At 41.8% G+C, this 12,832-nt stretch overlaps 2 protein-coding genes across 3 annotated transcripts; one reads left to right on the forward strand and one right to left on the reverse strand.

The window, feature by feature from the left end:
* Positions 1-119: 119 nt before the first annotated feature.
* LOC130178770 (E3 ubiquitin-protein ligase MARCHF2-like) lies at positions 120-6,177 on the forward strand. 2 transcript variants are annotated; one of them, XR_008829197.1, is made up of 6 exons: positions 120-427; positions 1,543-1,844; positions 1,945-2,140; positions 2,588-2,797; positions 3,393-4,094; positions 4,380-6,177. XR_008829197.1 is itself a non-coding variant. In XM_056391228.1 (5 exons), exons 2-5 carry the CDS (start codon positions 1,660-1,662, stop codon positions 3,546-3,548), a joined length of 747 nt encoding a protein of 248 aa, XP_056247203.1. In that variant the 5' UTR covers positions 120-427; positions 1,543-1,659; the 3' UTR covers positions 3,549-6,177. The 2 variants fall into 2 exon arrangements, 1 of the variants encoding a protein (XP_056247203.1); XM_056391228.1 differs by having other exon boundaries at positions 3,393-6,177.
* Positions 6,178-7,248: 1,071 nt separating this feature from the next.
* On the reverse strand, positions 7,249-12,832 carry LOC130178771 (ras-related protein Rab-11B-like). The gene is made up of 5 exons (XM_056391229.1): positions 12,621-12,832; positions 9,943-10,138; positions 8,918-9,111; positions 8,477-8,557; positions 7,249-7,950 (listed from the first exon to the last, which is right to left on the reverse strand). The coding sequence occupies exons 1-5, from the start codon at positions 12,658-12,660 to the stop codon at positions 7,805-7,807; spliced, it is 657 nt and encodes a 218-aa protein (XP_056247204.1). The 5' UTR covers positions 12,661-12,832; the 3' UTR covers positions 7,249-7,804.

Below are 12,832 nucleotides of genomic sequence, written 5' to 3' on the forward strand. Positions count from 1 at the left end.
TCTCAAGCATACTAGTCGTCTTTGCCAAATTTGATAACTGATTAGTGAGTGGCATAAGTCCATTATTCCATTATTACTAATGACTATGAAGGTAGCATCGTGTCACATGACCAGTACACAGCTGAGGGATGCTGAGGTAGGCTTGCCCGTTGCTAGCCAGTTAGCCACGTTAGCTGTGTCTAGTAATCCTGGCAGAAACAGTCGTTTCTTTTCGCCTTTCCAGAAAAAATCACCCGAGGGAGATATACCACCAGCCATGGAGAGGATACAGCGCATGTGGTCGTGTTTTGTATCCTCTCGTATCGTCGGCTTTTGGTTAGATTTCAATGTCAGTTTGTAGCTAGGGCTGTTTAGTTAGCTCAGCTAGCTTGTGTCTGGTGAACACAGGGCCAAGGCCAAGGCCAAGCAAGAAAAGGGAGGCCGTCGGGTGAGTAAATATACACTAACATCTGTTTTTCATCTCGTTTGTAAGCTTTTCTGAAAGCAAACATCACAGAACAGCTTGTTGGTTGGCAGCTGTTCAGCTACTTAACGTGGTTTTCTTGTATAAAGATAAATGTAGCCATTGTCGTCGGTTGATCATTAACGACACTACAGCTACATCAATCATGTACATGTCAACCAAAATTAGCGGTGAAAGTTTAACTGGTTATCGTCTAATAAAAGTAGAAAATGTATGTTATCAGACTAACAATGTAAGGGTTTATTTTCTTGATGTGTAATGTGGTGATAAATAGTACTAAGCTACCAGAGTTTAAAAATGCATTAAGATCGCAATGACATTAGTTTGGCTTATTTTTGCTTGATCGCTGGGGATTTGAAGACACAAATTTGTTTGTGCTAGCAAGTTTTTCAAGATTATATTGATGACAGTGTCAGTCGTGGAGGGCAGGTTGTAGGGACTGGTAGGGGTACACATTCTGTTCCTGTCAAGCCCACCTGAAAACCCGAAGCCCTCCATGGTCTCAAGGTGTACCCAAAATTTCACCTTAAAACAAATGTCACTGCGCAGCGATGTGCTGTATTCTGTATTTACTTGCTAACACAGGTTTTTGAAGCCATATCAACCTTATTTACTGAAACGTAACAGACAATGCAAATTGTTGTTGGCTTCAATTCAAAAGTCCTGAATGTCTAGTGCAAGTGTTTTTCCACATTTCCCTGTAATGCAGCAGGGCATATTTGGCATGTTGGAAGCTGGGGCATCTTGATTTCAACAATTTTCTGCAAGGCTCAAACATAATTTGGCTTCACAACATGTCCTTGTACTGAAGGACCCATGTGGTAAACAGAGAATTTTAAGGATTTTGTGTCCTGCTCCAGGACTTTTTGGAGGTTGTGTGTCTTGTTTATTTCCATCACACAATTTTTTCAGCTTTTCTGTGTCCTGTGGCTGGAACTTACTGTCAAACATGGCAACACTGAGACGTTTAAAGAATCTTATGAGATGCCCAAACAATGTGACATCATGTTGTACTTATGTAGTTGTTCCAAATCACCCATACTTTGTCTCCTGTTTATCTCCACTTCTTTCTCCACCAGGCATTTGTTCTGTAGGTGGACAGGAGAGGAGAGGAGTAGCACACCAGGTTTTGGATCAGAACTTCTTTTAGAGTTGCCTCTACCAGCATCATCATCACTTTCACCATCAGCTGAACCATGTCTTCATCAGGATGCTGCCACCTACCCGGCTCCCTTTGTGATTACTCTGGGAACGCTGAATCTGATGCCTCCAAGGATTCGGAGGAGTCTGATTCTACCACGCAGGCCCAGTACATTGCCAAGGTTACCGCGAAAGATGGCCGCCCACTCTCCACTGTTGTCAAAGCGGTGAGCTTGCAGAGGTAAGTGAGGGAGGGGAGGCAGTGAATATACTGTTATTTCATTGTACTTTCGTTAATCATCACATTGTTGCCTTCATTGCTTTGTTGTTTTTCTGCACAGTGATGTGGGCATGTGTCGTATTTGTCATGAGGGGGCTGGAGGAGAGACACTGCTCTCACCCTGTGACTGCACTGGCACACTGGGTAAAGTGCACAAGAGCTGCTTGGAGAAGTGGCTGTCCTCCTCCAACACCAGCTACTGTGAACTCTGTCACACAGAGTTTACTATTGAACGGCGACCACAACCACTCACACAGGTTAGAGGGCTATTACTATGAGGATGTTTATCTTTTTTGTTTGTACAAAAAAAGGTGAAAATTAACAACACTAATTTGTCTAAAGCAAGGGAGACTATTATCTCTTTCGCTTTGTACTGATATTTTCAGTATTTCTTTTTAAGTGTCTTTAACATTCATTGTAGGTCATGCAGAGTGCAGCTAACAAGCAACATGCTCAGGATATAAGATGATTTGTTATAAGAGCTCCTTATTCATAACACTTGTTTTCAATAGCATCAGTGCATTCACGTTAGTTATACAGGAAAGTCGGACCTTATTAATGTTCTTTGACTTGGCAGAAATTTGTTGTAATTGTCATTGCAAAATAGAATAGGCCAAGCAATTAAATTAACACTGGCTAAGGTCATACTGTGGAAAGCTACTTTTCGGTTGGACCAATGAATTTGTCGCTTTGCCCTTGCTCAGTGGCTGAAGGACCCTGGCCCTCGGAGTGAGAAGCGCACGCTGCTTTGCGACATGGCCTGCTTCCTTCTCATCACACCCCTGGCAGCCATCTCCGGCTGGCTGTGTCTGAGGGGAGCCCAGGACCACCTGCAACTGAAGAGCAGACTTGAGGCTGTTGGCCTCATTGCCCTCACCATTGCCCTCTTCACCATCTACATCCTCTGGACACTGGTAACCAATGCATGACTAAGATATTTGCGAAATGTAACTGAGGAAAACAGACATGTTTCTGGACTTGTGTTCATATGCTGGCAGAGAGCGAATGTCTTTCTCTCAGGCATTTTCACACCCACAAATTAGTCCCAGTGTTTTGTGTGCTTTGTTTTTTTCCCCCCACGTAGATGTGGAAAAACAGTCACGAACAGATTTATATTCTGCCCTTGCTTATTGTAGAAATTGCTGTTACTGCTGTCTGGGTCAGTATGATTGAGAATAGTAAGAACGAGCCTGCTTTTACTCTGCACTTTTTTTAACTGAACTATTCTGGATCATAATCTTTAAAAATAGGATACACTGTCAATCTGAGCCCTTCTTCAGAAACCTAACCATTTAATCTTAAGCAAAAGAATAATAAAAAATGACAAACTGTGAAAGATTAGCCTTTCTGCTTGCAGCTTGTGAGCAGCTGTCGTACCATATAATTCCTGCCCTACATCCATACTACTCTGTCTCAAATATCTCGGTGTCAGTTTTGTTGACGTCTGTCTTTTCCTCCTTTGTCACCCCCTGTCTTCTCCCCTCCCACTCTTCTTCTGTTCAACCTCAGGTGTCATTTCGGTATCACTGTCAGTTGTACTCGGAGTGGAGGAGGACCAATCAGAAAGTGCGTCTGCTCATGCCTGACATGAAAGGGGCACACACCACCCAACGTTCAGTGCCGACCAAGTCGACCAAGAAAATGACTGATGAAACCATCGTATGAGTGCAGCGCAGTGGCAAGAGGAATATTTAAAAATAACGCCCACTGAAGCACTCTCTAAAAACAAAGTTAATCATATTAATGAACTTTTGCACTTCATATGGACCATTCTGCGAGGGGAGAGCTACTTTCTCCTTCTGTTTTCTTTTATTGAAGCACTTGATGTAAACTACTACGGTATTGACCCCACCACAAAAGTGGTTTTGCGAAGAACTCATTCCGGAGTCATAGTTGATGTTGAAACACAGTTGTCATCGGACAGCCAGTGCTGGGACGTGAACGACTGAACACTTGGATAATGGACTAACCAGCCCGACTGTATGTCCGTGACACAAGCTTATGAAATACTAAGACACAAGCTAATGTAGCAGGATATAACTGAATCAGCATGCTACTACAGTATAATATGAAACATATTCACACTACCTATAATTCCCCCATGCCCCTTCACAATGTATTTAGCTGTTTTTGAACAATGGGCAGCCAATAGCCCAGCGGAGGATAATAATCTAAAAACATGACTGACAAAGTCTACAGTGGCCAGAAAAAGTAAGTGAACACTTTGAAATTATCTTTATTTATGTATACATTTGTCTTAAAATATGGGCAGATCCTCATCTAAGTTAGAGTTATTTATTTTAATTCTCTTGTCCATACTGAATACATCATTAAAGTATTCACAGTGTAGGTCGAAAAACTGCATGTGAACCTCTATCCTAATGGTATTAACAAAAGCTAACTAAAGTCAGGAGTTGTCAAAGCTAGAGTCTGCTAAATGAAACCAGATTGGAGTTGTGGGTTGGACTTCACACCCTTTGAGTTTGCTTTTCACAGGAAACATCTGCTGATGTGAAACAAGTGAAGACTTGCAATCAAGAATTCGGGATTTGCATAAAGCTGAAAGTGTTAGAAAGTCATCTCAAAGAGTTTAAATGACGATTTTGTTCTGTGGCTACCCACCCTAGAAGTAGGCACTCGGCTACTCCAAAAGCACAATGCAGAAGCTCAGTAATTTTACAAAGAACCTCAGACTAACAGCTAAAGGCTTAAAGGAAACATCGGAGCTGATTAACATCTTTGTTCATGAGTCTACCACACGCAGATCATGATGCATGCTGTTCTGCCATGGACGCCACGGAGGAAGCCACTGCTCTCCAAAAAAACATCACTGCACCCCCAAAATTTGCCAAAGAGCAGTTTGACCCTCCACAATGCTACTGGGAAAATGTTATATTTTGGACTGATTTAGTCCAACATAACATGTTGGACTAAACTAAGGAAGAAGGAAGTACGGTGGAGGGACCATCATGATTTGGGGCTTTGCTGCCTCTGGGCTGGGGCAGCTTGCCATCATCAAAGAGAAAATGAGTTTATCTAGGAATCTAACAGGATAATGTCAGGGTGGCTGTCCGCCTGCTGAAGATCAGTAGAAGTTGGGTGATGCAGCAGGACAATGATCATAAACATCAAAGTTAATCAACTACAAAATGCTTTTGAACAAAGAAAATCCACCTGTTGGAGAGGCTCAGTCAGAGCCCAGACCTGAACCCAGTAGAGATGCTGTGGAATGACTCAGAGAGCTGCTCACACCAGACATCCGGAGAGTATGTCTGAGCTGAAGCAGTTCTGTTAGAAGAATCGTCCAAGATTCCTCCTGAACATTGTGCAGGTCTGATCAGCAGCGACTGGAAGAGCTTGTTTGAGGTTATTGCTGACACAGAAGTTTCGTTATTTAACCCAAGGGCTCACTCACTTTTTTCCATCAGCGCTGTGAATTTTTAATGGGTGTGTTCCTTAAAGATGAAAAACATTATAATTATTTGTGTGATATTAGCTTAGGGACACTATGTGTACTATACTTGTGACTGAGGTGAAGAGCAGATCATGTTTTATGACCAATTGATGCAGAAAACCAGGTCATTCCAAAGGGTTCACATGCTTTTTCTTGCCACTGTATCTGTGAATGTTCTTTCTCGACAAGTAGAGAGTGACATTCGCTCATACCAACGTTCTTGTCTATAATCTGAACCCTTTCAAAGTTTCCAGGTAAAGCTTTATCATCGCTGTCTGAACGGTGACACTCCAATCATTTTGCTGTTTAGACAGCAGCTGAGGCATCACACATCTATCACACTTGTCACTGGGTCAGTGAAGATTGTAGTATATGGGAGAACACAAACTGCATCCGTTAAACGGCAGCGCAGTAACATATAAGAAAATAGTATTGACGGTGTGGAAAAGTGTTTACATTCCAATTGGATGACATTTCTACTATTGTCATAAAGTGCATTAGCAAACTGCCCTGCTCCACTTGTAAATGCACCATTCATAAATTGAACTGCCTAGCAATGACCAGTAGTAATGTCCTACATCACAAGAGATGCAATTTTAAATAGAAGAGAAACAGTGTTCTGAATAGTGAGATTACAGACTGACTTTTGTCCTGTATTACACACAGCAATGTATCAGAGCAGGCTGGTACTCAGTAAAGGTGCAAAAGAGAAATGTGTTTGAGATGTCAATCAATGTATGCAGCATATGGTAAACAAAGTATTTTGTGTTATTGTAGTCTTCCTGCTGCATCTCCTGGAAAGTTGGGTTATTGTGCAATAAAACAAGAGGGACTCCTGGACTCAGTCAGTGTGAACTGTGGTTTGCCTGCTAGTTTGAGGTATTTCTGTTTCTTGTGAGCTTCATCTAGTATTTGGAAATACATCAAATGATTGACTTGTGGAATATGACGAAGTATATTTGCTCAAGTACTGTACAATTTGGAGCTTTTGTATTTGTACTTCAGTGTATCCATTTCATGCTTCTTTTTACTTCTACTCTGCTACATTTCAGATGCAAATACTGTACTCTTTACTCTGCTACATTTAACAGCTATATTTACTGATTACTTTACAATTAAGATTTTTCATACATAATATTGAATACCCTTATAAAATATGATATACTGTTAAAGATTAAACAAGTGGTCCCCAACCGTCCAAGCTTGTTAACCCTTAGAAAAAATGCTATCTAGTTGGGGTCCCTTGTCTCATCTTAGATATCTGTCAGTTACGCCAGAGTGATTTCCTCTCTAAACTTCTCAGATGGGTCAAGGCTCAAACAGGTCAATAATAATAATAGTAGACAGTAGCAGCATGCACAACTCAAAAGTACTCAAACAATGTATCAGGTTGTTGCTTTCTAAACAGAACAAACAGAGTGCCATTACTCAGATAAATAATCTTATTGTTGAAAGTGGGGCCCACTTTTTATCTGTGAGTGTAGGTATTCTATTCTATGTTCAGTAATAATAATTTATTATCCAATATATCACAAAAAAAGATGAGAGCAAACTCCCAAAAAAGGAATATATATTTGCATATTAGAGCTTTATTCTTTATTCTTTATTCTAGTCTCATGGCCCCACAGATTCACTTTGTGACCCTTTGGAGGGGGTCAGACCCAGAGGTTGGGAACCACCAGACTAAACTACCTAACTGTATTTAGGGATACTGAAATACTGAGGGATATTGAGATAAAACTAGCTCCACCTTGACCTGCCACAACAGTAAAATGTCACTTCTGCACATCAACAATCTAATAATGCAATACATAAAAACGTATTAATGGTGTTCCAGGGGTAAGGTAACTGCATAGGGGCAGAATGTAAACCTTTGTATATGCAGCTAAAACGAAAAAGACTACAGAAACATAATATTGTAAAATTTAATTTCATGGCATTAATATAATGTATGTGAGCAGACAAGCTATCAAAATCAAAACAAACAAAAGAATATATTTTACACAAAATGAAATAAGCGTCAGTAGCGTCACAACCACTTTTGAGATGATGACTGAACGAGCAGGAGGGGAGCCCAAAAACAGGACTGCTGGTACAACTGCAACAGGCAGGATTCAAACCCAGGCCTCCAGCATGTGGCAATAACAATCTACCAGGGAGATGTCTAGGTCTCAAACAAAGCTATTCTGCTACACTGTCATGGGTTACTGTGGTAGCTTCTTACGAGGTACCACCAGTCCTGTTTTTGCACTAGGATGTAGCAGACTGTACCTGGGTCAGATTACAATTTGAAATCAATTCAAACACCTCTTTCTGGGATTGATCATTTGTGGCATAACAGAACCGACTCCATTGATTTAAAAAGTGCAGATTCAGACAATATTGCAACCCAGGCGGATGGAAGCATACCAACACTGTGGATTTCAACTAATAATCGACCCAGGTGAGGAGGGACGGTTGCCATGGGTTACAGGTTCTGACAGCACTGCAGTTTGCTCCCCCTCTGGCCGTCCGTGGTTGGTGGCACGCTGATGTCCACCACATTGTTTCCCGGGGACTCGTCGTGGGCAGACCGCTCAGCAATCTGTTTCTGTGAGACGATGCGATAGATTTCTGTTTTTGAAAAAGTGGAATAAAAACAGATCAGCCATTTTTCTTGTTTTGGGTGAGCTGGCAAAAATGATCTCACAGGATTACCTTTCTAATCACATTAAGTACCTAAAACTGAAACAATCTGGTTGATGTGGGGCAGCGGCACCTTACCGCTATCCAGATAAACATAGAAATACCCACAATAATGCTAAAAACCAGTGATGAAGACAAGTCAGATCAAAAGACAAATAAAAAAGAACTTGCTCGAGTTAAGAGGAATTCACACAAGTTCAAGAGTTAAGTTTCCACAAATGTACACATTTTCCCAGAAAGAAATTTCAAGCAACTACCGTCCTTCAATGTTGCTAGTTTTTGAAAAGACTTTAACATTACGCTCTCAGTTCTCACATCAGAGAAGGTTTAGTGCCTCATAAGGTCGAACCTTTAGCAACACTGTTTCTCCTTAGAAGCACATAGTCATTGTATGTTATTACACCAATAACTATGGGAATTAGCTCTGGTGTCACACCTCTGGTCATAAGCATACCTGTAAGGATATTCTTGAAGGCTTCTTCAACGTTTGTTGAGTCCAAGGCTGAAGTTTCTATGAATGACAGATTGTTCTTCTCTGTGGGATGAGAGAGAAAAAACAAGAGTATACTACATTCATAAACAACCAGCAAATTAAGTTAATATCACACATCAGCAAGAAGAGAAGACATTACAAATTATTTTCTTGCTACCATTAAAGAAACAAAGACAACGCCATTAAGCGCTCTGTGATGTTCTCTTCTAATTTACAACAACGACAGACAATGGAACGGTGAGATAGTAATGGACGTAACAAAACACTTTGCTGGTTGTTATAGCAGCACAGGCAACTGACTGGATAGGTAGGAATACATATCAAATATCTGTAAAAAAAAACAATGGAGATACAAATGTTCCCCCACTGTCCAGTTTAGCCTTCCTGTGTCTCCTCCAGTACCTGCGAAGGCCCGGGCCTCATCTGTGGGCACGGCCCTGAGGTGGCGCAGGTCGCTCTTGTTGCCAACCAGCATGATGACGATGTTGTTGTCAGCGTGGTCCCTCAGCTCTTTCAGCCAGCGCTCCACGTTCTCGTAGGTCAGGTGTTTGGCGATGTCGTACACTAAGAGTGCCCCCACCGCCCCTCTGTAGTATCTGTGACAAGACCGGGGAAGTAGCTTTGGTTCAAACACATTTTACTTGTGAGAGCAGGTCATGTCACAGCAGGAACAACAGCAGGTGTTACTAAAAACATTTTACTCAAGTGTCCCAGTCAGTGCGACAGTGAGCCAGCATGCACAATACAGCTATATGGATACAGCAGTGCTTTTCCAGCTGTGGCGTGTTAAAACGTCTTAAAACGGCAGAAATCTTGAGGGTGTCAGCCAGTCCATTAAAGGTCTTTTTCTCCAGTTGAGTGTTCAATTTAAAAGCTCCTGTGATTAGACATCATACATCTTTTCACACTGACTAATCCAGAGTAGAGAATAGTTAGAACAAACTGCATCTGTCTACGTTTTCATGTTAACAAATATGTTCCCTGTGTCTTATTCAGCCCATTTATATTTTAAACACCATCATGAGATAATCACTTGAAAGTTGGATCATCTTTGACTTTCAGAAACCATTCTTACCACCATCCATTTAGTAGATTAGCGACACATATTTATATTTTTCATATTGGCAGTTTGTAAGATTCAACTATGTATATATAAATATATTAAATGGTTTTCCTGGGGTTTTATGTCCAACTCAAGAAGATTTAAAGCAATAGCTAACGCCTTCTTGATCAGTGCACATGGTATTTATTGATGAAAAGTGCAGTTTAGGCTGTTGTAGAACATAGCCAACAATCAGCCACATTTTAAGTTGGCCTACACTAAAGGATAGAGTGTGAATTGTGACTGCACGGCTGATGTATTTCCCCACAGCGACGAGTGTTAGGTGACAGGCAGAACTATCTGCACCGCACAGAAATGGACTCACGCAGAGGTGATGGCTCTGTAGCGCTCCTGTCCTGCTGTATCCCAGATCTGAGCCTTTATCGTCTTCCCGTCCACCTGAATGCTCCGTGTGGCGAACTCTACCCCGATAGTGCTCTTGCTCTCAAGGTTGAACTCATTTCGTGTGAATCGAGAGAGCAGGTTGCTCTTCCCTACGCCCGAGTCCCCAATTAACACGACTGTGGAGAGAAAGAAAAGGGGAGATAAAAGATGAGACAAGTGTGTGTATATGTAATGTGTGATGGGACGAGTTGGGGATGGGCTACATATATTAATAGATCCAAGAAATTAAGAAATGTTGATGTTGCATAAAGCAGTGCCTCTAAACTTTGGTTCAGAACAGGACAGAACCCAGGGGCTTCGTGTGTGTGTGTGTGTGTGTGTGTGTGTGTGTGTGTGTGTGTGTGTGTGTGTGTGTGTGTGTGTGTGTGTGTGAAACGATTTATTATTTATGGGATATGAAAAACACATATTTGTACTGTAAAGTAGGAGTGTAACAAATTAGACACAAGGCTCGAGTCCTTAGTGTTACTCAATAGAGCCTGTGAATGTGCCTTTTCCATTTTAAATTCATCTATCTATTAACTTCATGTAAAGAACTTCAACTTCAGCACCATTTATCTATAACACAACAGCAAGGCCTCGCAGTGTATCGAAAATAATGTGTGACATGCTGACTAAAAAAAGGCAACCACATCTCTGCACTGCTGCTCTGCTTCAAAAAACGATCATTCGTTTGTGCTGTAATGAACTAAAAGATAAAATGATCTGTGTGTCTCCACTCAGGTTTTGCCTGAGGGCCCTCACTGATAATGAACTTAATTAGCAGCCATTCTTTTGGGTGAAGTGTTCTGCATATCCAGTTTGTTTCGGTGAGAACTCGCACAGAACAAATGCGTAGATCATCTAAAAAAACATCTATTAGTAGCCAACTACCCATGAAAAGCTACACTTATTTAACTTACACCATCACCCAAACAAGAATTAATGCCTTGAAGTGCCTTAGGGATTATCCACTAAACAGACAGGCGCTTTAGTCTGTGATGATTCTCTGCAGAACCACAGAAAGATAAATAATGGAGTACAGGGAAAGTTTTTTTTTTTTTCCAGAGAGCAAAATATGTGCAGCTGAATAAATTTGATGAAACGGTTTTGCTTCTTATGCTGCATCTTTAATAGACTGTATAAGCTTGGCTTTTCACAAATGAAGAGGTAAGCCTGGCCTGAGGCTGGTGTTATTCAGTAAATGAACTGCTGAAAGCGCTCAGGTAGGGAAGATGTGACCTGATGTGAAATTTGTTCACCCACCCTCATTTAAAACTTTCTTTATACCCCCGAGATTCAAAATGTATCTACAAGTAAGAGCAATAGGAATGTTTTTTGTGTATTTCTTTATATTTATTGTTGTGAGACAACAGCTGGAAGTGCCATAAGTTAACTACAAAGTCAGTGTGGAGAACCAGCTGTCTGAATAGCTACTGTTTAGCATCCATAGTATGACAACATGCGTTGATTATTAGGCCCTCTATTGCTCAGGCATGGTCTTAAGCTGTGGCAAATGAGTCACTGGAGGAAAGTGATTGATTAGGCTCTTGGACCGGGGCTGGGCTGGTGTCAGGACCGAGGCTGAGGTGTCTGCTGCTCCAGCAAAGCAGCAGGAGGTGGAGCCTTTTTGTTTTCTCTCTCCCAAAAGGAAACAGAGCCGAACTTTGTCCCTGTCGACATCGCGCTGGTCCGGGCTGCAGGAAGCTGATAACAGGCTTCATCAAAACCTGAATCGACAGTTTCAGGCCGCCTTGCCCTTCCTGTTTCGGCCGGGTACACAGACGATGGCTCGGGCAGAGAGAGTCAGAGAGGGAGGGAGAGAAAGAGAGAGAGAGAGAGTCAGAGAGGGAGGGAGAGAGAGAGAGAGAGCCCTCGCCTCCGGCAGATGCCCTATTCATCCCACAGAGGATACTTTGTTACATCTAAATGGCCTTTTAGCTTATACAGGCCCAGGATGTTAATGTGCCACAGGAGCTGATATCACGATCAAAGGAAGGCATTCTGGATCCGACCGAGCACCACAGATAAACATGGACCTGAGTCTGGTACCGCTTGAATCTCAGTGACAATCTACCAGGCCCAGTTGTTGATTGTCATAATAACACTAAAATACACAAAGTTATGAGTTGCTGCATTGTCAGTGTCAATACGAGCTGGCAGAGTACAATCCTCCACTGAGGATGAAGCTTATTGATCAGTAGAGGTAGACGCTAATAGGCCTTTAATCAGCCACATGAGGAGGAATGAGAAGAAAACATCAAATGTTTCTCAATAAATAAGGAAACGGTTGACTCTTACCACCAACAGCTGCTGCTCTAGTTGATGAAAGTTTAATAAAAAGGCTGAGCACGGATAGGGTGTTGCATCCTATACCTATAAATATAGCTGCAGGCGTTGTAATGTTACAATGACAGCATTATGTTGTAATAACGCCAACCGATTATCATCCGGGCAGTTCCTGACAAAAACATTAGTCTGGTTCCTTAGAAAATGCAAACATCTGCTCAGCGAAAATGACACAATAGGAAATTTATAGGCATTTATAAAGCATATCTTCTGACGGTCTGAGTCTGTGTAAAGGGGGAATGCAGTCATCTTTTTTTTTTTTTTTTTTACCTTTGAACAAGAAATCGTATTCATCGTCTCGGTTCCCCATTCTAGACGAGGCCGCTCCAACGCTTGTCTCCGGAAGAGGATGTGAGAAAAGTGCGGGTATGAATTATCGTTATATGCCAGAAAAATAAGGTAAAGGTTTGTGCTGAGACTCTGCGCCAGTGTTGGCTGTCAAGGCGAGCTGGCCGCAGAAAGGGAGAGCTCTCAACTCTGCA

The sequence above is a fragment of the Seriola aureovittata genome, chromosome 12 (assembly GCF_021018895.1).
Source record: "Seriola aureovittata isolate HTS-2021-v1 ecotype China chromosome 12, ASM2101889v1, whole genome shotgun sequence".
NCBI classification, from domain to species: Eukaryota; Metazoa; Chordata; class Actinopteri; order Carangiformes; family Carangidae; genus Seriola; species Seriola aureovittata.